The following is a 25,770-nucleotide window of genomic DNA, read 5'->3' on the forward strand; positions in this document are numbered from 1 at the left end:
AATGCTTTCTAACTAGGAAATAAGTGTGTAATTGGTCAAGTTAAGACAACAGGAATATTTTAGTTGGCAGAAGGAAGAACAAGAACAGCGGCAGGAACTAGGAGATAATCGGCAGCAAGAAGAGGAAAGGGGGTGTTCAGAAGTGGATCGAAAACGATGTTATACGGCGATGCTCGATAAAAAAATTCTGCTGAAATTCTGAGAATTGTCTACTAATGTGCAAGCATTCTTTAACCCCAGAAAAAGTGACAGGTAGATCTGCATAAGCTAGCAACATAAGTAAGCAAAAGCGAAGTAACAGCTGAGCCAAAGAATGCCTACGCTTTAGCAGACAATTCTCAGAATTTCTGTAGCAATTCTTTCTGCTCACATAACACTGGTATGTTGATATTGCTTGACACCATTTTCTAGTCGTCATCTCTTGAAACACGTTGTCACCTCACTAGTATCACATTTTCTCGCATTTACTGTTTTACAAGCCAGCATTTTCACCTTTCCTGCATGGTATGACGTGTCTGCATGACACGTGTCTGCAAAATTAATATGTCAAGTTTAGTTAATTACGCTTAAAACCTTGACCTCGTCTGCACCACCTGTCACATGATAACGTGACCTCGCTCACATTCAAGCTGCCTTGCTGCAGTGAGGAACAGCTGTAGTGCCTCTCACCTTCGTGTTAGAAGCAACAAGCTTTACTGCCACAATTGTAAAACATGAACAACAAAAAAGCTTGCATTTTGAACCGTTGCAATAAGAATGATCCCAGGTGAATCACTCAATGCGTTGGTGTGCTTGAGACATGGCCGGGTGAAGCAACAAAATGTGCTTGCAATGTATTATAACAGTGACCTGTATTTGTCGCTGCTGCTGCAAGTGACTTTGCAGTGTTATGATGACAATCGGCTTTGACATTATGGCACAGTTGTATAAGAAATACAGACGCTGACCGCAGAAATAAAAGTTTAAGAGAACAAAAAATGTTTCACTTCCTGATGCCACTGTGGATAAGGCTCCTGTATAGGAGTTGAAATGCCTTTTGTTCTTTTAAACTTCTACTTTTGTGGTCAGTGGGTCTTTTATGCAACTGTGCCATGATCATCCCCGACCAGACGAGCTTTCATCAAACCCTACATTTCAAACTTTGACAGTACAAATAATGGCTAATTTCTGGCTCTGCCAGTCAACTCCACTCACTTGTACTGAGGTCTGTTGTCTACAACCATACTAACCAAATGGCTGTGAATACTATTTAGGGGAACTGAATACAGTGATTCCAGTTGCCTCTCTTCCAATTCACTAAGCTAATTATGTACAAGCAATCAATAGAAAAACTTGTCAATTATACTGCTTCGGTCATTAGCGAATATTGAGCAGCTCATCTTCTTCGACTAAGCTGTCACAACCTGGCCAATGAAGCAGCCATGACTGGCTGATACCACTGTGACACAGTCGTTTCAGGAGCCTGTCACAAATGCTGGGCTCAATCTCAGCACCACAGCTGCACATAAACTGTCACTACACAGGCAGGCATGTCGAGGACACTGTGGACACTTTGTTGCACGTGCCACCTCGCCAAAGAGGAAAACACGCAGAAGGCGGGAGGTGGAAATTCAAGACGATGAGCAAGACGAGAACAAGGTGAAAGCTGGAGCCAACGTTTCAACAAGTGGACTGGTCTACTTCAAGGCCTTGAAGAAGACAAGTTCACTTGCCTTGAAGAAGACCAGCCCACTTGTCGAAACGTTGGCTCCTGCTTTCACCTTCAGTAACACTTCATTTGGGCCTAGTTGGTACATAATTCTGAACTAATCGTAACAGCACAAACACCTAAGACGAGCCACAAAAAGAAAGACACGACACACACTGGCGCTGTGAGCAATGCAGTGACGACAGTAGAAGTTGAAGAACATGAAGACACACAAAAAGAGGGACCCACTGCACTAGAAAGGAATTTCAGTAACACTTCATTTGGGCCTAGTTGGTACATAATTCTGAACTAATCGTAACAGCGCAAACACCTAAGACAAGCCACAAAAAGAACGACACGACACACACAGCGCCAGTGTGTGTCGTGTGTGTGTGTCGTGTCTTTCTTCTGTGGCTCGTCTTAGGTGTTTGCGCTGTTACGATTAGTTGAGTGCTTTCACCTTGTTCTCGTTTTGCTCATCGTCTTGCCAAAGAGGGAACTTTTTGCAACCTATATTTACTTCGTGCCTTGAGAGCTAGGTCCGTTGTGGCACCCTTTCCTACCAATCCTCCAGCCTCCTTATGCTGATCTCTAACATTTGCAGAATATACTCCCCGTATGGCTTTTAAATCGCAATGCTTGCATTGTCCACTTGAAACATTGAATGGAATTATTAAAATATGTTGCATCATTTCACTGTCCTGTTAGTGGTGGCAGACCCTTTAGTTGCGTCAACATACTCGATAGCAAACATAGCAGTTGTCAGCAAACTGTGAAACCTCCTGCATACCCGGTGTTTTGATACTGCCGGGTAATAGTGGCATCACTTTTGCTTTCATCTCCATGTGGTGCACAAGCGAGGAAAAATGTGCGCCCTCTTCCAAGGAGCCGGCGGTCAGCAGGGTGCCTTAGAACCGCCAGCTGTGGCCGACGAGACAGCCTGCCCACAGCGTACATCCCAGCAGACCACGAGGCGGGCCGGCTGTCCTCCAACGTTGGTGGTGGCCGCTGGAGGGCGCGAACCTTGTTTCCAGCTAGACCGGAACGATGGCCGCAGCCGACCACCTGCCGTTGCGTCCGTTTTGGGTGGGAAGCGGCCGTACAGGTAGGTCAGCGCCTGCGAACGAGGCCATTGTAGTCGGGGCTGTATGCTTGGCCCATGGGGTACTCACTCTATGGGCCAAAAACTCACTATTTCGCCCGAAAGGCGAAGCATTGATTGTGATAGCAAATTAGTACACAGCTATACGAAGTAAGGACAGTAGTTTTATGAGCCGTATAAACTTGAAAACCTTCACTTACTAATTGAATTAACAAGCATGGTGTCAGTGCGCACACTCGATGAGCGTGGACATTCGCTGCAAAATGCTGGACGCTGGTCTGAACAAGTGTGGCAGCAGCAGTCAGCGAAGAGAGTGGTATATCACTTCGACACAAGAGTGGCGAGAACACAGCGTACACAAAGTGTGAGCTGTCTGCAGATCCCTTTCAAGATATAGTGCTTGCGACCGCGTGCGGCTGTGCAAAGTACACACTTGTTGGCGCAGTCAAAGCTGCCCCCTCCCTCCTGCGCTGCCTCCCCACGTTCCTCCATATATGGCACGCGAGATTGACTGGATGGATGAATAAGACTGAACCTTTTAAATTGGGCAGCACACGCCACCTAGCCATGACTAATAATATATTTTGTACTTAGTGGAGGGTGAAATTTCACTCTTGCCCTGATTTTAGCCACCAATCAGATAACCTCCGTTCCGTTATTTCTACCTGCTAAAGTCCATTTTTTCTCCATTGTCCCTAAACCCCAATGCTTTCAAGAAGTCTGCCCCATTGCTTTGAACTGTAGGGTGAAGCTCTTTATAAAAAAGAATCAGGTGTTCAGCCATTTCCTCTTTCTCTCCGCACACACCGCATAATGTGTCTATCTCTTGGTATACTTGGCTGAGTATGTCTTAGCCCCAAATACACTTGTCCTGGCTTCAAACAACAAAGAGCTTCCCCTAAAATTATCGTGGATATTTTCTTTGGCTATTTCCTGCTTGAAAGTTCTGTATGTTCCCAGCGCTGATTTCGTTTGCATCCCCGTTTTCCACAGACCCCTCTCTGTTTCTTTAATCTTTTTCTTAACCAATGTTTCTTGGCTTGCTTCCCTGCTGTTGTCCAAATATTTATGTGACAATTTTTTGGTTCGCTTGCTCCATTTTGTGTCAACATTCCTCGTGTACAAGTAGCAGAAAATTTTCCTTGCCCACCACCTTCCCACCTTTTCTCTCAATCGCTCCTCAAATTCTACCTTGCTGCTAGCTTCCCTGCCCTCGAATGATATCCATCCCATGTCACCCTGCACCCCCTGATTTGGTGTATTTCCTTGTGCTCCAGCAAGCCTACCTACCCTTTGTTGCTTAATTTCCAACCTTGCTCGAACTTCTGACCTCATGCACAGGACCGCAATGCCGAAAGTCAAACTAGAGACCATTACCCCTTTCCAAATCCCTCTCACCACCTTGTACCTATTGTAATTCCATAGTGCCCTATTTTTCATCACAGCTGCATTCCTGCTACCTTTAGTCGTTACATATTTTCATGTTCTAACAGGCACTCAGCCCCATTGTTTATCCACACGTCAAGATATTTGTACTTATCCACTACCTCCAGCGTAACCTCCTGTATTCCATGCTCGCCACCCTGATTATTATTAAAAATCATGACTGCCGCTTTCTCGTTACCGAACTTTAAACCTAACCTATCTCCTTCTTTACTGCAAATGTCCATCAAGCTCTGTAAATCTTCCTTGTCTGCCATACGTACAATGTTGTCCGCGTACATAAGTCCTGGTAATGACTGTTCAATTCATTCTCCTTGCTTGTAAAAAGAAAGGTTGAAGCCAAGTCTACTCCCCTCCAATTTGGTCTCTAATCCTTGTAGATAGAACATGAACAACAAACCGCGATCACCAGTTCCGCTAGCGCCAGGTTGCCACATATGCAGCTGCTGCACGGAGCACAACACCCCCCCCCCCCGCCCCCCATCCTGCCACGGCGCGACGGAAGATGGCACGTTTGCTCTCCGCTTTCTCTTTCGTGCATGCCAGATTGAGCCACAATTACAGACTTCCCTTACGTGCTTTCACTCACACATACAGCTAGCATATGACATGCGACAGCGGTGTTATCACCCTTGGACTTTATATGGAACATCACGGCAACGTCAAAGGCAAAAATACCCCTGGAGTGCCCATATAATTGCTATCGCAATAAAACATGGTTTCTAAACTACAAATCTGACCAAAAAGCAAGGTTGGCAGTGTTTTTAGACCCTCGTTATAATGTAGTTGAGTACCACCGGGATGCTTCAATGGCAAACTGGATTGAAAACCTGGCTTTAGAAGAAGCAAGAAAGATTTATACTTCTCGAGACCCAGACATGTCCTCAACATCTTCAGAAGAGGCTCCTTCCAAGTTAGCACTGTGGAAAGACTTTTTTTAGTTCATTGGTGCTTACTATATAATTTCCTTTATTATAAATGCGAATTGATAGGCTCTTCAATCAGCAGCAATTTTCATTTGCTTATGACAGTAATTTTCACAGCCACAAGCATAGGTTGAAGGATATGTTCATGATGAAATTCAAGGCCAGAAAGAAGGTCGATCTGAGTGGTGGCGTAAGCTTGCAAAGAGATACCTGCCGATACCAGACACTAGTACATCCAGTGTGACGCTCTTTTTGGGGTCTGAAAGAGCTGTGACATACAGGAGAGTGTCGCTGCTCCCTGAACATATCGAGCAGCTATTCCTTCTTCATGACCACGTTAAATAACTGTGGTCATGATATTGTTAAGCAGGAGGCTTTTGTTACTAGAGAATTTTGTAGACCACAAAGCATAATTTTCCTGTACATTATTTGCTGTGCAACAAGCTTGCCTTTCTTTCTTCGTACCCCTGGTTAGTGAAGAAAGTTAAGTTTTTGCAATACCAATAGTACTTGTATTATAAATATTCAATTCACACTTGGTTTTCATTCTTTCAATTTGCTTCGAACTTGAAAATTTGATATTTGCATACCCCTAGTGTTTCTAACCTGAGCTCTCGCTTAATGTCTCCTATCAATAATACTAATTCTAAGCTTTAAAGAACACGTCAGCTTTCTACAATCAACTAATGTACCACATTTTTCATCAGTCCTTGTAAATTGGTCAGCTGCCCATGATTGGAAGGTAGCCAAGGTAATCTTTATTATTAAGGATGTTGGTCAACATTCACCTGAAAACTACCACTCTATTTTGCAAACATAGACCTTTTGTAAGCTTCTTGAGCACATCACTGCCCCATCTCATACCTACAATAATTTTGAGACAAATGACAACTTCTCATCGTTTGTTTACTTCCCTAAAGTGATTTTTGTGTGGCTATTGTACAGCATGTTTGAGACAAGTGCCATCACGCAGAGTAGGAATGAAAGGGAAAATTGTCGTTCACCCAACTGTAACACGAAGCTACAAAGAAAACCCATATTGGTTTCTCAGACAGAAAGCCCTGCAATTGAAGAAAGTTGGTCTCTCTCGATTGTAATACTAGGCGGTGGTGCAACCTCTCTCTTGTTTGAGAAGAGTATGCAGGTACTTTCTTGGGTGTTTATTTTGAAGCCATTCTCATCCACCCATTTAGACAATTTGTTTAGCCCAAGCTGTACTTGTCGTTTGATGATAGCAATATTGCATGCTTTGAAACTTACTTGCGCATCGTCGACACACACGGAATGAAACATTGCATGTGGAACGACTGTATGCAGGCTGTTAATTTTTACAATAGAGTGTGCAACTAAGCATGCTGTCTTACGGAACATCAGTTTCTTGGGTGAATGATTTAGATAAAGCATTGCCTACTTTTACATGAAAAGTGCGGTTAAACAGATAGCTTTCAATTGTGTTTAACATGTTCCCACGGACGCACATCACGGAGGATCCTGAATCACCATGTCATGCTGTACGCTTTGTCTAGGTCTAGAAATACTGAAAGTGGAAACAGCTTATGAATGAACGCGTCTCTGATGCTAGCCTCAATGCAGAGAAGGTGGTCTATTGTTGACCTTCCCTCTCTGAAACCACATTGAAGGGGGTCTAGTTTGTTGTTACTTTCTAGGTAAGTGCCGGTTTACCGTTTTTTCAAAAATTTTGCACAGGCAGCTTGTTAGCACTATTGGACTGTAGCTGCTCGCTAAGACCGGGCCCTTTCCCTTGTTTAAATACAGGGATGCCTATAGCTTCTTTCCATGATGACCGAATATACCCTGCTGCCCACATGGCATTGAAAAGAGATAGGAGTGTTTTCAGTGTTTCAGGGTATAGGTACCTAATCATTTCGTATATGATACGATTGCCACCTGGCGTGGAGTTGTTCAAACAAGCTAGCGACATAAGTGGGCAATTGTAAACATCACTCGATGAACTTTTGTGGTTTAGGGGGTGCTGCTCTTCGCATTCTTTGAGTCTTAGAAATGTTTCTGTATAGTGCAATGCACTCGAGACACATTGAAAATGTTCGCCTAGACAATCCGTTTTGGCTGCTTAATAAGGGTTGGGGATGTGACTCCCGACCTATTAACTTATTTACACTATTCCATACTCTTGTTTCATTGGTATACGGTTTTATACTGGAGATGTACCTATCCCAACTTTCTCTCTGCATATTGACGTGTTCTCCTGCCTAAAGCAATCTCCAAGCTTTATTTTGATTTTTTCGTGCTTTCCGACATTCGTCGTTCCACCAGTGGATCAGCCGTCCACCATGGGTTCCGCCAGTCCGTTAGTTTGCTTGATACATTTAGCTGCAGCGTCAATAATAAAACCTGTTAGATATGCCACAGCGTCGTCTACATTAAAACCAGCAATTTCATCTCCGCCTAAGTACGTCAGCTCTCAGAACAGTTTCCAGTTGGCTCAGTTCATGTTCTATCAAGGAAAATGTGGCGAGCATCCATCCTGTTTCGTTAGGTTTAAAATAATTGGAAAGTGGTCGCTCCCAAAGGGGTTCTTCACAATGGACCACTCCAGATACAGAATTAGTGTACTCGATACTACACTTAAGTCTACAGATGAGTATGCGTTATGTGCCACACTGTAGTACGTTGGCTCTTTCTTATTAGGTATACATGCTCCTGAGGAAAGCAGAAAGTCTTCAATTAGGCGACCTCTCACATTCCAACGAGACTCTCCCCACAAAGTGTTATGTGCATTTAGGTCACCGACAACTATTCAAGGCGCCGGAAGTTCATCTACATGGGTTTGAAATTCGGTTTTGTAATGTTGGTAATTCGGAGGAATGTATATACAGCTGATAGTGACTAGCTTGTTAGACAGCACCCCTTGAACAGCAACTGCATCTAATGGCATCATCATCATCATCAGCCTGTTTAAGCCCACTGCAGGGCAAAGGCCTCTTCCATACTTCTCAAACTACCCCGGCCATGTACAAATTGTGGCTATGTCGTCCCTGCAAACTTCTTAATCTCATCCGCCCACCTAACTTTCTGCTGCCCCCTGCTACACTTCCCTTCCCTTGGAATCCAGTCCGTAACCCTTAATGACCATCGGTTATCTTCCCTCCTCATTACATGTCCTGCCCATTTCTTTTTCTTGATTTCAACTAAGATGTCATTAACTCGCATTTGTTCCCTCACCCAATCTGCTCTTTTCTTATCCCTTAACGTTACACCCATCATTCTTCTTTCCATAGCTCAGTACGTCGTCCTCAATTTAAGTAGAACCCATTTCGTAAGCCTCCAGGTTTCTGCCCCGTAGGTGAGTACTGGTAAGACACAGCTATTATACACTTTTCTCTTGATGGATAATGGCAACCTGCTGTTCATGATCTGAGAATGCCTGCCAAAGGCACCCCAGCCCATTCTTATTCTTCTGATTATTTCCGTCTCATGATCCGGATCCGTGGTCACTACCTGCCCTAAGTAGATGTATTCCCTTACCACTTCCAGTGCCTCGCTACCTATCATAAACTGCTGTTCTCTTCCGAGACTGTTAAACATTACTTTCGTTTTCTGCAGACTAATTTTTAGACCCACCCTTCTGCTTTGCCTCTCCAGGTCAGTGAGCATGCCTTGCAATTGGTTGCCCGAGTTACTAAGCAAGGCAATATCATCAGCGAATCTCAAGTTACTGAGGTATTCTCCATTAACTCTTATCCCCAATTCTTCCTAATCCAGGTCTCTCAATACCTCCTGTAAACACGCTGTGAATAGCATTAGAGAGATCGTATCTCCCTGCCTGACGCCTTTCTTTATTGGGATTTTGTTGCTTTCTTTATGGAGGACTATGGTGGCTGTGGAGCCGCTATAGATATCTTTCAGTATTTTTACATACGGCTCGTCTACACCCTGATTCCGTAATGCCTCCATGACTGCTGAGGTTTCGACAGAATCAAACGCTTTCTCGTAATCAATGAAAGCTATATATTAGGGTTGGTTATATTCCGCACATTTCTCTATCACCTGATTGAGGTCGAGGTCATGAGGCATTGCGTATACAGGGAGGCCAGTTTTTCCAGAACAATCTGCCCACCATCCTTCAACAAATCTGCTGTTACCTGATCCTCCCCAGCTGCCTTCCCCCTTTGCATAGCTCCCAAAGCTTTCTTTACTTCTTCCGGCATTACTTGTGGGATTTCGAATTCCTCTAGACTATTCTCTCTTCCATTATCGTTGTGGCTGCCACTGGTACTGTATAAGTCTCTATAGAACTCCTCAGCCACTTGAACTATCTCATCCATATTAGTAATGATATTGCCGGCTTTGTCTCAACGCATACATCTGATTCTTGCCAATTTCTAGTTTCTTCTTCACTGCTTTTAGGCTTCCTCCGTTCCTGAGAGCATGTTGAATTCTATCCATATTATACTTCCTTATGTCAGCTGTCTTACGCTTGTTGATTAACTTCGAAAGTTCTGCCAGTTCTATTCTAGCTGTAGGGTTAGAGGCTTTCATACATTGACGTTTCTTGATCAGATCTTTCTTCTCCTGCGATAGCTTAATGGTATCCTAACGGAGTTACCACCGACTTCTATTGCACACTCCTTGATGATGCCCATAAGATTGTTGTTAATTGTTTCAACACTAAGGTCCTCTTCCTGAGTTAAAGCCGAATACCTGTTCTGTAGCTTGATCTGGAATTCTTCTACTTTCCCTGTTATCGCTAACTCATTGATCGGCTTCTTATGTACCAGTTTCTTCCGTTCCCTCCTCAAGTCTAGGCTAATTCGAGTTCTTGCCATCCTATGGTCACTGCAGCGCACCTTGCCGAGCACGTCTACATCTTGTATGATGCCAGGGTTAGCGCAGAGTATGAAGTCTATTTCATTTCTAGTCTCGCTGTTCGGGCTCCTCCACGTCCACTTTCGGCTATCCCGCTTGTGGAAGAAGGTATTCATTATCCGCATATTATTCTGTTCTGCAAACTCTACTAATAACTCTTCCCTGCTATTCCTAGTGCCCATGCCATATTCCCCCACTGCCTTGTCTCCAGCCTGCGTCTTGCCTACCTTGGCATTGGAGTCGCCCATCAGTACAGTGTATTTTGTTTTGATTTTACGCATCGCCGATTCCACGTCTTCATAGAAGCTTTCGACTTCCTGGTCATCATGACTGGATGTAGGGGCGTACACCTGTACGACCTTCAATTTGTACCTTTTATTAAGTTTCACAACAAGACCTGCCACCCTCTTGTTAATGCTCTAATGCTCTAATCTCTCTAAGGGCGTATGGAGTTTTAATTCCCAGCAGACAACACCTTTGTCAACTACGATAGCCACACCCCCGGACGACACGACAGTGTCATCGCGGTCTTTACGAAAAATAGTGTCGTCGCAGAAAGTTTGCGTATGTTTGAGGTGTCTTTCTTGAACCAACAGCACCTTTGGACTACATTTATGTAGGAGCTCTTGAATGTCATCGAGATGCTGGAGGAGACCTCTGTCTTGCAGTGTACTATTTGTGTATCCATGTTGAATGTGGTTTTGGTACTGTGTGTTTAAGAAAGAGGAAATAGCCCACAGAGCCCTTTCCGGCCATCGTGATGTGGTGTTTTCCTTTTTTGGAGCCATCGTGAGAATCTCGCCGCTCCTTAGGCGCTGGTGGTGCCTTCTGGCTGGTTGTTGTGTCCATCACCTCTTCCAAGGCGCTGGACATGCGCTCTTGCGGGCACTGTGTTTTATGTGAAGGCCTCGTCTCGGTAGACAAAAACTTTGAGGTCACCATACCAGGGGTAGATGGCCCCTTCTGCTGGGGTGGCGGTGCAGCACAAGCTGCAGCCGCCGAGGTTGGCATCACCGCCGCCTCACTGCGAGTGCGCTGGACAGCCTCCGGAGGCTGTTGTGGTGCTGCCCCCTGACGCGCCACTTTGGCAAAGCTGTTCTTTGGCAGGTATGCTTCCTGCCTGCGTGCCTCTTTGAACGATATGTTTTCCTTAACTTTGATAGTTACTACTTCTTTTTCTTTTTTCCAAGATGGGCAGGACCGCGAATATGTGGCATGTTCCCCATCACAATTCACGCAGTGTGGAGTATTCTTGCAATTGTCAGATGAGTGTTCTTGGGCACTACATTTAGCACAAGTGTGGCGGCCTCGGCAGTTCTGTGAACTGTGGCCAAATCTTTGGCAGTTAAAGCATCAGAGAGGATTGGGGGTGTACAGTGTGACCCAGATCTTTATGTACCCAGCCTCAATGGTCTCAGGTAGCGTACTTGATGCGAAAGTTGGAACTAGGTGCTTTGTTTCGATCTCCTTATCAATGCACCTCATCTTAGTTCTCTTGACATTGATCCCATTTTGATCGCTCCAGCCCTCCAGTAGTTCGGTTACAGTCAGCTCCATGAGATCAGCATTGGAAACGACTCCATGGGTGGTGTTCATTGTGCGGTGTGACCGCAACTGGGAGATTCTCGAATGACACTAGATTAGAGAGTTTTTCTTCTTGTTTCGTTTCACGGAGTTCTAAAAGGAGATCACCACTTGCCAACTTGGAGACTTTATTAGCTGGGCCAAAAGCTTCAGCAAGTGTCTTTGCAAACCAGAAAAGGTGCGATCATTCTTGCTGCCTTTCTTCTTTCTCGGAATGTATTACATGAAATCGTGCAAAAATTGTCAATGTTTCAGCCAAAAAACGTGAAAAGTTCTTTGGCATGCCCTCACTTTTGAGGGTGATCAAGGAGTGGGGGGAATGAGTTTTCCATATGTAAAGGCAAATTGTTCAGCAGCAACGCCAGCCACCCACCGTACCTAACAAAGGGACGCTGCAAAACCTGGAACGACAGGTCCTGCAAATGCCAGCTGTACGCCATTGCTATAACCAAATATGGTATACCCAAGGTTGGCTCCCCATACCAGGTTAACCCTTGCCACCCCGAAAGTTTGAAGTTAGGAGAAGTGAAGAAAGGACAGGAAAGATTAAAGGTGAGAGAGAAAGACGAAGATCGAAAAGGAGGACAGGAAAAGACGACGACTGCCGATTTTCTCCAAGCGGGTCAATCTGGAGGTGCTGTCTATGTGAAGTAGAGGCCAAAGAGGTGTGTTGCCTCCGCTGGGGTGCCTTACAGGTTCAAACACGCAACATCGGCTCAACCCCCAGGATCACCCTTTCCCCAGACACGTCTAAGCCACGCACGGCTACACGCGGGAGGGGCCAACCCTCGTGTGCTTGGGTATGTGGTGTCGGAACACACCAAACGCCTGCTCATGCAGATGCCCCTGTGGTGGTCATACCCTGGCAGAATAGAGAATGTAGAACGGTAAAGGGGAAGTGGGAAAACCATTGATATTAAATCTTACACAGTTGTTTTCTCGACACTGTCTAGAGATATTCAGTAGAAAACTGAATCAAGAGGAATTGCACAGACAAATATACTTCATACATAAAACTTAACAAACAAGGACGTCCAGCATATTGGGATCAAACTGCTAGATTGGGCAAAGTATTAACTGGTATGAATGGAATTGGGCATGGAATATCATGAAAAAAGAAGAAACAACAAACAATCTGTTCCACAAATAGACGCACCAGACCAAGTACACCAGCATATATGGGTCTAAACATGTTATCTGGCCTGATAGGGTCATAAGTAGAAGACCACACAAAAATGTGGAGGACGCTTAAGCTTTGCTTTTAAGAGCAGGACGCTTTCTGGGAAACGGCAGCTTACTTGCGAATGCACGGAGGCGAGCGCGATGGTGTTGTTGCAAGGAACCAAGCAGGCCGCGCCACTCTATGATTGGTAGAAATGCTGGAATAGGGGTTTGTGTGAGTTTCCGCATAGCAGAATGATGTTTTCTTGTATATTCAAACTAAACTCCAATGCTATCATGTCTCTAGGTTGTGTGTTGGTCGTACTTTACGATTTTTCTGACACATTTTACTTTGAGGAATTAAATTAGTTCAGTTATGCCTCTGCACCACGTGGAGGGCCTGTGCGGTTGAAGTTGGGTATGATTTTTAATGAAATGACGTCTGACGCCGACAACAGGTTTCTTGCGACATGGGGCCCTTAACGCTGTCATGTTAAAAGTAGTGAGTACTCTATGAAATCGTTGAATGTAAGTCCTGCCGCCATGAAGAATCTGCAGTATCGAAAATATTTTTGTAGCTAGGAACATGTTACATGCCACCACGCTGCCAATATAGAAAGGTGGTGTGGAAGAAAAGTATGCGGGCATTGCTCAGTGCTGGCATGCATTCTCACCAGTAATGCAAACTAAGCCTGTGTGCATCCAAAGGAATGCCAAGGTATTTAGGTGGCATGCTTGTTCAGTCTATACCAGCATAGTAAGCCAGTGTAGATCCCCGCAAGCCAAACTAAAGACTTTTTGACCAATTTATCTAAGCAACAGAAGCCATGGTAAAATTTTCAGTCAATTATGGGACTTTCTCAATGCAAGGTTTGTCTGTGCAGAAAAAAGCAACATCATCTGCGTAAGCTGATACTTTGAGTTCATTGCCCCAAAAGTTAAATCCATGAATGTTACTGCAAAAAAAAATTTTTATACACAGTGGCTCTAAATAAGGCGCAAACAGAAGTGGTGATAATGGACTACCATTAACAATGATGCAAGCAGAACAGTTAGCGTAGCACACACAAACGCCTTTGTAAACAAGGACAATTGAAACACATTTACATATTCTAAAAGTTGGAAAAGTACAATGGCTCATGCGATCGAACACTTTCGCTAAGTCAATCTGAATCAGTGAAATGTGGTCACTGTGGGATAAGCAATACTGAAGAGCTGTCCAAATTAGGTGTAAGTTGGTTTGTACAGAACGGCCTTTCAATCTGCACGTCTGGTGAGGTCCAGTAAACAATGACATTGCAAACTAGAGTCTGTTAGGTAAGACTTTTACACGAATTTTATAATCCACATTTGTCAGTGTAATGAGCCTACAGCTTTTACAGAATGCAATTTTTCTTTTAGGAATTAAGATAAACTGGCTTTTAGTGAATTATTGTGGAAAGCAATCTTCACTGAAGCTGGTAGTAAAAACTTTAGGTAAAACAAGGCTTAATATAAACTTAAAGGGACCCTGAAACGGTTTTGACGATTTTGTACAAACGTACCGAGTCGTTAGAGTAGGTCCTTCTGAGCATTAATTGATGCATCTAAGTGATCTGCGTAAAGAGTGTAATTTATTACAGTCGAACCCAGCTATATCGAACTTGCAAAAAAACGCCTATCAGTTCACTATAGGGCATAATTCGATATAAGCCTGCTGAAGAATTGGACGCCATAAAAGCACATACCATTTATAAAATCACTTTATTGATGCAACTAGCTTAGTTTTGTATGAAATAGTCCTGTATTTTCTTCTGCTTGAGCAATTTCACTGCCTGTGACACACGCACTTCACATTGTCTAAAGAGTCGGAGCAGCTGAGGCCGCAACCTTCCACTTTTGCGCAGAAAGCGCCGAACTAGTGTGAGTGCACCAAACACCTTGGAGGATGTGGGCAAAGGACCATCGTTGCTTCCCTCATTGTGCCCACTTTCACTTGTGCTTGGTACGATGTTGGCAATGTAGTCTTCGTTTTTCGGGCTCTCCCGTGGTCGCGACGCCATCATCTGCACTCACAAACTCGTCGATCATTGACTCGTCAACGGCTTCCGGAAATTCTGACAGCTCGCTCCAAACTTCGGCAACACCGGCAACGGCTTCGTCGCACTCATCAGAACTTACAGTCATGACCGGGCATGTGGAAGCCGGCATGTCTGAAGCAATTTCAGATGAACCACTTGTACATGGTCATGCATACGCATTGGGTGCCACGGACACCAGGTCGCAAGTTTGTCCGCTTTAGCCCTAATTTCTCCCTTATTCTTCAAGATCCTGCTGAGGGTGCTCCTCAGAATCTTGCATGCTGCGGGGTCATCTGACTTCTCACTGCGTTTGGCTCGATTTATGATTTCAAGCTTCACGGCAAAAATCAAATTCTGCTGCTTCATCACAGCAACACTGCGGGAGAAGGCCCACAAGGCGCAAACAGAATGCACCAGAACAGCAGCGAGACAACTCACACTTGTGCCATCTTGCACGACGAGGGCACAAGAGCCTCTGATTGACTGTCTGAGCAAGCACTGCAGGCGTGCGAGGATAATTTCTTGCAGAGGGGTATCGATGGCTCGCCCGACGCAGCGCGGTCACAGTAGAGAGAGAAGTTGGATGGAACCATACCACCGAGTTTGCCCGACACTGTGAGGGAAAGCCAACTTTTGGGGGCACTTTTGCGCTGCTTGTCGTTCGATATATCAGGAGTCGCTGCTATTTTTGTTCGATGTAAGCATAATTTTTGCTATATACACTCATTGTAACTATACCATGTTCACAAATTGTTTGATATACAGAATGATTCGATGTACACAGGTTCAATATAGTCGGGTTCGACTGTATAACGTTTTAAATACGTACATCACTACCTATCACAGCACATTGCTCGGCTGAATTTTAAGTCGCTCCTACTCATTTGATGTCATTCACCCCAATGACGTTAGTTGGGCGAGCTACCCGATTGGCTGCCCAGGGCATGTCATCAATAATTTTTCCAACTTTATGGTGAACAAATGTTGTTCGTAATAGCTGGAATGTTAGTTAACCTGTTTCTATAAAAAGAAAGTAACAGAAAGAGAATGCACATGAACAATTTCTCACTACACTTAGGCACTTCCGGCACACAGCAAGCGTCGTCTGCTTGTGTTACAACGTGCTCCATTTTGACGAGAACTCCACAGTCAGAATCAGTCTCAGTGTTCGCGAGCACCATAATTCGACTTTGTTGCATTGTGGGCTGCAAACGTAGCAGCTGGCAATATGTCAAGCTGCGACATTGTGTCCCTCTGCAAGACAGCAAATGAGTGGACTGGCTGTGGCGCATCAGACTGCCACTATCCAATCGGCGCCAGGATTTGCGCATTTGCAGCCATCACTTTACCTTTACACTGGAGGGTTACTACCGCAATAGCGTTTCGCAAGTCCGGTATTCAGGTAAGCGCAAGCGCAAGGGGACAGGGCCTAGCCGTTTGACCGTACTGTTTCCCGGGATGAGCAGAAGCACAAACGTGAATGGTATGCACGGTGCAACCACCTGGTGGCACAGAGCTCAAGAATACACAGTAGCAGTAACGACATGTATTCTTCTTTGCTGCTGGTGTAAATTTTTCACAGGAGTGTAATCATCAACACATTGTTTTTGTAAATGTTTAAAATGTTTTACACTTGGTTAAAGCAATATTAGCACTTTGTTTGGCTGGTTAAGCTCTGCGCAAACGGGTGGCTACACCGTCCATACTGATCAGGTCGCTCATGTACATCTACGCTAAAGTTCCTTCATCAGCTTGAGTTTATGCCTCCAGTCATCCGTCGAAACGCCAAGCTCACCTGTGGTTGCCGGAATACCGGACACGTTTGGCACTGCGACAGAATGCTCGCAACGCATGCTGCTTCGATGGCTCTCGCTTGGGGTCAACTGCCAAGCAGCTAGCGGAGAGTTCGAAGAGGGTTCACACGCTCACTCCTAGAGAACCGGAAGTCGACGACGGGACGTGCCATCATGACACAGAGCCAGTAAAGGCAGAGCTTAGCCCCGATCACTCAGCGAACGTGTTGAGGACAAAATGCATGACAATGGAGGAGGGTAACTTGTAATCGTCCGTAGCTCTCTTAATATGAGATGCTTCACAGAAATTGTATTGCGAATGATTAACTTTAGCTGTACCCTATGCGTCTACAAGATTTGTCCGAACTGTTTCAGGGGCCCCTTAAAGGCTTTATAAAATTATCCTGAGATTCCATCAGGACTTCGAGTTTTCGAAAGCGGTAACTGATCAATGGCAAGTTCTATTTCTTGTTTGGTAAAAGGTCCACTAATCACAGAACAATCATCTTCTGACAGAGGATTCAACAGGGAGATGAAATTCATTATAACCTCAGCATTTTGCATGTGAGTAGAGCTGAACAGCTATGTGTCATATCTCCAGTGGTTGTGACAAGTGCACTGTTAGAATTTGTCTATAACATGCATGAATTTTGCATGGTGATGCTCATCCAGTAATGCCGGACATGTTGGTTCGTCAGGGTGCAAGGCACGGTTTGTATATAAGAGAACATGACTACTTTCATAGGATTTGGCATCATGGTTTTGATGATGGCTTTCAACAAGGATGATTTCATTTATGCATACACCAGGCAATTCTTATTCGAGCTCATGGAGGTTATAAAAGCGTTTCAACAAAATTCTTTCTTGCAATTTCTGTAAAATTATCTAATAGAGATCATTTCGGTTGCTACGTCTCAAATTTCTAGCTAAACTGTTTCCCAAGCTGTAAATGAGTGCAAATTTTTAAAGCTAGATATTAACATTGAATGTGCACAACATATGAAGTCTTAATTGATAATTAAGCTTACGTTAAGCTTCCATAGTGCCCACTTCAGCCTGAAATTAGTGCGACTATTATCACCAAAGTGGGCTGAGTCAACCAGGAGGCTAGCAGATCACGGAGTGTCCCCTGAGCAGGATGAATTTTTTTTGTACTCAAAAGCTTTCATTCAGAGAAACCTGTATCGGCTTCCTTTGTAGCTTCGTGCCTCAGTCAGGTGGATGACAATTTTCCCTTTCGTCTACAAGAGTTAGGTGTAGCTAACTGCAGAGCGCTATTGTTCCTCACAATAATGCAGCAGTGCAGGCGACAAAATGTCGTCCTCACTGGATGTGTTCCAACTCTGGCCAGCATTGAAGACAGTCTACGTTGACACCTAAGAAGACAACTTCAAGCCCAAGTAATGGAACACATCTGGAACTGTTCGGAAGATATCTCTGTGACATGACGTCCTCTCATGGTGACAAGAAAACGACTAGAAGATCACATATTGGTGCATCTAATCTGAACCCTTTGCACGTGCGAACTAATGAAAAACAAAACGTAACTTACATTAGGTGAATAGGAAAGTTGGACAGCACTTTCATGAGCGCAGATGACCTTCCCATCGAGTTTCCAAGCTTCCTGCTCTGGTACCATCTTCTTTGGACAGCAAAGTAGCCTGTATCATTTATGACCTGGATGCTGTCTTTGCGAAGTGGTGCTATTTGACAGCTTCGTCACAGTAGAAACGAGACTTGAGATGCTCAGATTAGCACCGGGTATTGGAACACAGCCACGGTACATACCCCAAACATGGCAAATCCCATCAAGGACGGCATGAAGGCTAGCCCCTTGACTGATAGCGGGTATCCCAGGTAGCGCGAGTTCATGAGGATGTCCTCCTCAGCCAAGCTCTGGTTGGTGGCTGGGTTCAGCTGGCTCAGTCGATACTCCAGTGTCCACAGACTCCGGTTGCCTGCAACAGAGCCATTGCACAACAAACTCGTAAGCAATCAAACAACCTGTATTGGAATCAGCTTTTTTCATGACAGCTCAAACAGTGCACACACGAATATATAAGAATGACATTCACTGGTAGCAGATTTGCTTGCACTCATGTCGTCAAGTGAAGTGCAGTCATTTCGACAGCAAGATAGTGAAAGGCGGCGTGACCAAATGCTAGAAAATTATGCTATAATCTTCTATGCCAATTCAACCATGTATGTTTTATCTTTAAACAGTTTGAGCAGGTGCACAGCCTCTTGCCAGGGCCTGCCTCATGAAAGGGGCATCACACAGGCACTTGAGTAGCATTGGAAATTGTGTGGCATTGGAAACTGTGTTCTACCTCTACGCCCCCTCTGCATCCTTTTGTGTTCATATAGGAGGTATAGCGGCTCAACAGCCACCGTAGTCCTCCATAAAGAAAGCAACAAAATCCCAATAAAGAAAGGCGTCAGGCAGGGAGATACGATCTCTCCGATGCTATTCACAGCGTCTTTACAGGAGGTATTCAGAGACCTGAATTGGGAAGAATTGGGGATAAGAGTTAATGGAGAATACCTTAGTAACTTGCGATTCGCTGATGATATTGCCATGCTTAGCAACTCAGGGGACCAACTGCAATGCATGCTCACTGACCTGGAGAGGCATAGCCGAAGGGTGGGTCTAAAAATTAATCTGCAGAAAACTAAAGTAATGTTTAACAGTCTCGGAAGGGAACAGCAGTTTACAATAGGTAGTGAGGCACTGGAAGTGGTAAGGGAATACATCTACTTAGGACAGGTAGTGACTGCGGATCCGGATCATGAGACTGAAATAATCAGAAGAATAAGAATGGGCTTGGGGTGCGTTTGGCAGGCATTCTCAGATCATGAACAGCAGGTTGCCATTATCCCTCAAGAGAAAAGTTTATAACAGCTGTGTCTTACCAGTACTCACGTACGGGGCAGAAACCTGGAGGCTTACGAAAAAGGTTCTACTTAAATTGAGGACGACGCAACGAGCTATGGAAAGAAGAATGATAGGTGTAACGTTAAGGGATAAGAAAAGAGCAGATTGGGTGAGGGAACAAACGCGAGTTAATGATATCTTAGTTGAAATCAAGAAAAAGAAATGGGCATGGGCAGGACATGTAATGAGGAGGGAAGATAACCGATGGTCATTAAGAGTTACGGAATGGATTCCAAGGGAAGGAAAGCGTAGCAGAGGGCGGCAGAAAGTTAGGTGGGCGGATGAGATTAAGAAGTTTGCAGGGACAACATGGCCACAATTAGTACATGACCGGGGTAGTTGGAGAAGTATGGGAGAGGCCTTTGCCCTGCAGTGGGCACAACCAGGCTGATGATGATGATGATGGAAACTGTGTGGTACTCATTCTCAGGTAAGTTAAGTATTTTCTTTCTACTTAATGTGCAACTGTAATGTTACGCATACAGCAAACCCTTGTTGTGACTATGTTTGTGGTGGAAACATCACTTGGTCTTTTGGGGCAGTTCTGGGAGCAGGATAAACTGCAGTTTGGAGCAAAAATGTGTGCTTTCGGCGAAGAAAAATTTGCTGTTTGCAGTAAAAAAGAAAGAATGTTTTGGAGCAGTGTCTTACGGCTGTGGTACAAAGAGGAAGCTCTGTGTAAGTTAGTACTTGCTGAAACATTGCATTTAATATATGTATTATACTAAGACAAGTACTTTTTCATGAACTTGCCATTCCAGTTTGTTATTATATAAGAAGATGAAGATAAGCACGAACTTAATCCTAATTCACAGTTGATTTTGCATTTTAAGGAAGGGTTAAACCCCCTCCCCCCTGCCCCAAGCTGTCCTTGGCTTCATTATTCATTTCATCTGCTAAGCATTTTATCTGTTACAGCGTTTCATCCACTAAACCAGTTTAATATGCACAGTCACCCGATTCTTTATTAATATTGTGCGAGCCCTGTATCCTTGCACATTAATAATACTGCATAAGGATATGCTCATGTGGTTAAAGCTAATGCTGGTCACAGTGTATGGTCTTCTAAACTTCCTTGTCCCATTTTCAAATTTTTTTCCCATGTTGAATCTGCCTAGTTGTAATAAAGTGTGCCTTACATATTTGTTGATATACCAATAAGTGACCCCATGCAAGGCGCGTTGAGAAGCTGTGCCCTCACAATCGTGCGTCACCATAATTACATAAGATAATTATTATTGTGATAGCATCTATATGGACACTTCAGGCGAATTTCTGCAGTCATCGTCAGCATCGCCATGAGGCTCCGTATAATGTCCTAGTGCAATAAGGAGGGGCCCACGTGTCGTATATGCTGTAGCTGTGATGGAAAGTGTGCGACAGTAAGTTGTAAGGGATGGTTGCTTGCTGTGTGGCACCTTCTCAGGCGCAAAATATATTCCCGATTCGGAGCAGGTGTGCGTCAGTGCAAGCTTAGCGCAATACCTGCGGTAAATAACAATCTGGTGGAGCATGCAGCAGGATTTCCTTCACGGAGCAGTTTGCGCCGCACTTCCATCACTGCCATGTCACCGAGTTGTGTAGTTTGTTATGGCTCGAATCATTTTCCACTGAGAAGCATTGACTTGCACTTGTGGGTTGTTCTTCATTGCAGGTAATCAGCACAGGAATCTGGTGAAGAGTGACACAAACACACACGCACATTCCTGTGCCCTTTCCTCGCAACATTTTCCATTCCTTTCTTATCTGTAGTGTAACCTGCTGGCTGATGCCAGCGATAACAGCAGCGCTGCAGTGTTCAAGCCAAAGAAAAAGTGTAGAAAAAAATAATTTTTTTTAGATAATAGTCGAATTCTGTTAAGTTCATAATAATAATAATAATAATAATAATAATAATAATAATAATAATAATAATAATAATAATAATAATTAATAATAATAATAATAATAATAATAATAATAATCAGCCGCGTTACACCCACTGCAGGGCAAAGGCCTCTCCCATACTTCTCCAACTACCCCGGTCATGTACTAATCGTGGCCATGTTGTCCCTGCAAACTTCATCTCATCCGCCCACCTAACTTTCTGCCGCCATCTGCTACGCTTCCCTTCCCTTGGAATCTAGTCCGTAACCCTTAATGACCATCGGTTATCTACCCTCATCATTACATGTCCTGCCCATGCCCATTTCTTTTTCTTGATTTCAACAAAGATGTCATTAACTCGCGTTTGTTCCCTCACCCAATCTGCTCTTTTCTTGTCCCTTAATGTTACACCGATCATTCTTCTTTCCATAGCTCGTTGCGTTGTCTTCAATTTAAGAGAACCCTTTTCGTAGGCCTCCAGGTTTCTGCCTCGTAGGTGAGTACTGGTAAGACACAGCTGTTATAAACTTTTCTCTTGAGGGATAATGGCAACCTGCTGTTCATGATCTGAGAATGCCTGCCAAACGCACCCCAGCCCATTCTTATTCTTCTGATTATTTCAGTCTCATGATCCGGATCCGCAGTCACTACCTGTCCTAAGTAGATGTATTCCCTTACCACTTCCAGTGCCTCAGTACCTATCGTAAACTGCTGTTCTCTTCCAAGACTGTTAAACATTGCTTTAGTTTTCTGCAGATTAATTTTTAGACCAACCCTTCTGCTTTGCCTCTCCAGGTTAGTGAGCATGCATTGCAGTTGGTGCCCTGAGCAGTGGCGTAGCTAGGTCATCTGGCACCCGGGGCCCATAGGTCTTCTGTCAACCCCTCCCCGGGTGTCGCCGGCGGAAAGAGGGGTGTTTTCAGACGTATATGACACCCCCCCCCCCCCCTCACTGGCCCCTTGCACCCGGGGCCCACGGCCCCCCAGCCCCCCCTGTTGCTACGCCACTGGCCCTGAGTTACTAAGCAAGGCAATATCATCAGCGAATCGCAAGTTACTAATGTATTCTCCATTACCTCTTATCCCCAATTCTTCCACAATCGAGGTCTCTGAATACCTCCTGTAAACACGCTGTGAATAGCATTGGAGAGATCATATCTCCCTGCCTGACGCCTTTCATTATTGGGATTTTGTTGCTTTCTTTATGGAGGACTACGGTGGCTGTGGAGCCGCTATAGATATCTTTCAGTATTTTTACATACGGCTCGTCTACACCCTGATTCCGCAATGTCTCCATGGCTGCTGAGGGTTCAACTGAATCAAACGCTTTCTCGTAATCAATGAAAGCTATATATAAGGGTTGGTTATGTTCCCCACACTTCTCTATCACCTGATTGATAGTGTGAATATGGTCTATTGTTGAGTAGCCTTTACGGAATCCTGCCTGGTCCTTTGGTTGATAGAAGTCTAAGGTGTTCCTGATTCTAATTACCTTAGTAAATTCTTTGTAGGCAACGGACAGTAAGCTGATCGGTCTATAATTTTTTAAGTCTTTGGCATCCCCTTTCTTATGGATTAGGATTATGTTAGCATTTTTCCAAGATTCCGGTACGCTCGAAGTCATGAGGCATTGCGTATACAGGGTGGCCTGTTTTTCTAGAACAATCTGCCCACCATCCTTCAACAAATCTGCTGTTACCTGATCCTCCCCAGCTGCCTTCCCCTTTGCATAGCTCCCAAGGCTTTCTTTACTTCTTCTGGCGTTACTTGTGGGATTTCGAATTCCTCTAGACTATTCTCTCTTCCATTATCGTCGTAGGTGCCACTGGTACTGTATAAACCTCTATAGAACTCCGCAGCCACTTGAACGATCTCATCCATATTAGTAATGATATTGCCGGCTTTGTCTCTTAACGTATACATCTGATCCTTGCCTATTCCTAGTTTCTTCTTCACTGCTTTTAGGCTTCCTCCGTTCCTGAGAGCATGTTCAATTCTATCCATATTATACTTCCTTATGTCAGCTGTCTTACGCTTGTTGATTAACTTGGAAAGTTCTGCCAGTTCTATTCTAGCTGTAGGGTCAGAGGCTTTCATACATTGGCGCTTCTTGATTAGATCTTTCATATCCTGCGAGAGCTTACTGGTATCCTGTCTAACGGAGTTACCACCGACTTCTATTGCACACTCCTTAATGATGCCCACAAAATTGTCGTTCATTCCTTCAACACTAACGTCCTCTTCCTGAGTTAAAGCCGAATACCTGTTCTGTAGCTTGATCCGGAATTCCTCTAGTTTCCCTCTTACCGCTAACTCATTGATTGGCTTCTTATGTACCAGTTTCTTCCGTTCCCTCCTCAAGTCAAGGCTAATTCGAGTTCTTACCATCCTATGCTCACTGCAGCGCACCTTGCTGAGCACGTCCACATCTTGTATGATCCCAGGTTTAGCGCAAAGTATGAGGTCTATTTTATTTCTAGTCTCGCCCTTCGGGCTCCTCCACGTCCACTTTCGGCTATCCCGCTTGTGGAAGAAGGTATTCATTATCCGCATCTTATTCTGCTCTGCAAAGTCTACTAATAACTCTCCCCTTCTATTCCTAGTGCCTATGCCATATACGCCCCCTGCCTTGTCTCCAGCCTGCTTCTTGCCTACCTTGGCATTGAAGTCGCCCATCAGTACAGTGTATTTTGTTTTTACTCTACCCATCGCCGATTCCACGTCTTCATAGAAGCTTTCCACTTCCTGGTCATCGTGACTGGATGTAGGGGCGTAGACCTGTGCAACCTTCATTTTGTACCTCTTATTAAGTTTCACAACAAGACCTGCCACCCTCTCGTTAATGCTATAGAATTCCTGTACGTTACCAGCTATATTCTTCTTAATCAGGAATCCGACTCCTAGTTCTCGCCTCTCCGCTAAGCCCCGGTAGCACAGGACGTGCCCGCTTTTTAGCACTGTATATGCTTCATTTGTCCCCTTAACTTCACTGAGCCCTATTATATCCCATTTACTGCCCTCTAATTCCTCCAATAGCACTGATAGACTTGCCTCACTAGATAATGTTCTAGCGTTAAACGTTGCCAGGTTCAAATTCCAATGGCGGCCTGTCTATGATTGACTATGGTTAATTTGAGTTTTTTGTTTAATTCCACCCAAACTTTCGATCCTAAAATTGGCCTTCACCGAATAACTTCAACTTGGCCAATCAGCATGCACGTGCTTTTGACCCCTATGGTGACACCAATAACAACCCCTTTAGTGGCAGCATGTCTCGGAGGAGCTTAAGGGACAGTGAATGTGTTGAATACATGCCACTGCCAGTCGAAAATGCCTATTTCCGACTTGCCCTAGACAGAGTTTTAAGCAATAACGGTAGCTCACAATGTCCAATTACATTGGTTACCCGATTCTAACATGCGCCTTTGTTTTTCCAAGAAAACTGGACAGAAAACTGATTGCTCGGTGCAAATGGATATGAAACCAAAACTGCCTTCATGGCATTCATATGCTATACCACATCACGCATTTGTATTGCCGCAAAGATGACTTTAGAAACCCGGCTGCCATTTTTGCAAAAAAATCCTGGTGTGCCTTATTTCTATTTTTATTTAGGCGATTTAATATCGCTTCTACATTAGCCATCTACAATGGACACATGAAAAGTGGGCATGAGTTACATTAGGGGGGGGGGGGGTTAGAATTGGGCAAGCAGTGCGTTGTGGCGTTTTTTCTGCATATTGGTTTCGACAATATTACAAACCACTCTGATTCTCTTATTGATCACACCTTGTGTAATTCTGAATTTAATGTACCAGCAGGTGTTTACGATGTTACCATTGCAGATCACAACCCCACATTTCTTTTCTTACCTCTTAAATACATGTCCTCTTTGTGTAATACACGCGATAGAAGATCTGCTTGTATAAATTATGAAGAAGTATGATGATTACTACAATGCATGGTCCTCTTTGTGTAATACACGCGATAGAAGATCTGCTTGTATAAATTATGAAGAAGTATGATGATTACTACAATGCATGGACTTTCAGAAAGTATTTGATTTGTGTGATGTTCATACTCAGTGTGAAACACGTATTCAATGTATCTGCAATGCCATTAAGCAATCTACAAGGGTATAGGTATGTGCACCACAATTACGAGCGACCAGTGTGTCCTTGGATAACCCTTACTATACCGGAAACATTAAAGCAGAAATATTCTTTTTACTAAATCAAATTGATATTACAGGAAGAGGTTTAAATAGTTTAGAAATAGCTCAGTTAGTATGATTAGAAAATAGAAAAAGCAATACTATACTAACCTTATTAAGAATATTAAGAACGAGAGCGGTAATACGAAAAG

At 44.2% G+C, this 25,770-nt stretch overlaps 1 protein-coding gene and 1 pseudogene across 2 annotated transcripts in view; both read right to left on the bottom strand.

The window, feature by feature from the left end:
- Positions 1 to 638: 638 nt before the first annotated feature.
- The window catches only part of LOC126538478 (transmembrane protein 117-like), a 165,256-nt gene continuing 140,124 nt past the window's right edge, over positions 639 to 25,770 (bottom strand). For both annotated transcript variants that reach the window (XM_072288020.1, XM_055074797.2), the window contains 2 exons: positions 18,393 to 18,562; positions 639 to 2,804 (listed from right to left, as the gene is read on the bottom strand). In XM_072288020.1, coding sequence (XP_072144121.1) covers positions 2,583 to 2,804; positions 18,393 to 18,562 — 392 coding nt within the window. In that variant the 3' untranslated portion in view covers positions 639 to 2,582. The remainder of the gene's footprint in view (positions 2,805 to 18,392; positions 18,563 to 25,770) is intronic.
- LOC140217069 (uncharacterized) lies at positions 3,398 to 4,541 on the bottom strand (annotated as a pseudogene).

This window comes from Dermacentor andersoni, chromosome 4, assembly GCF_023375885.2.
Source record: "Dermacentor andersoni chromosome 4, qqDerAnde1_hic_scaffold, whole genome shotgun sequence".
NCBI lineage: Eukaryota > Metazoa > Arthropoda > Arachnida > Ixodida > Ixodidae > Dermacentor > Dermacentor andersoni.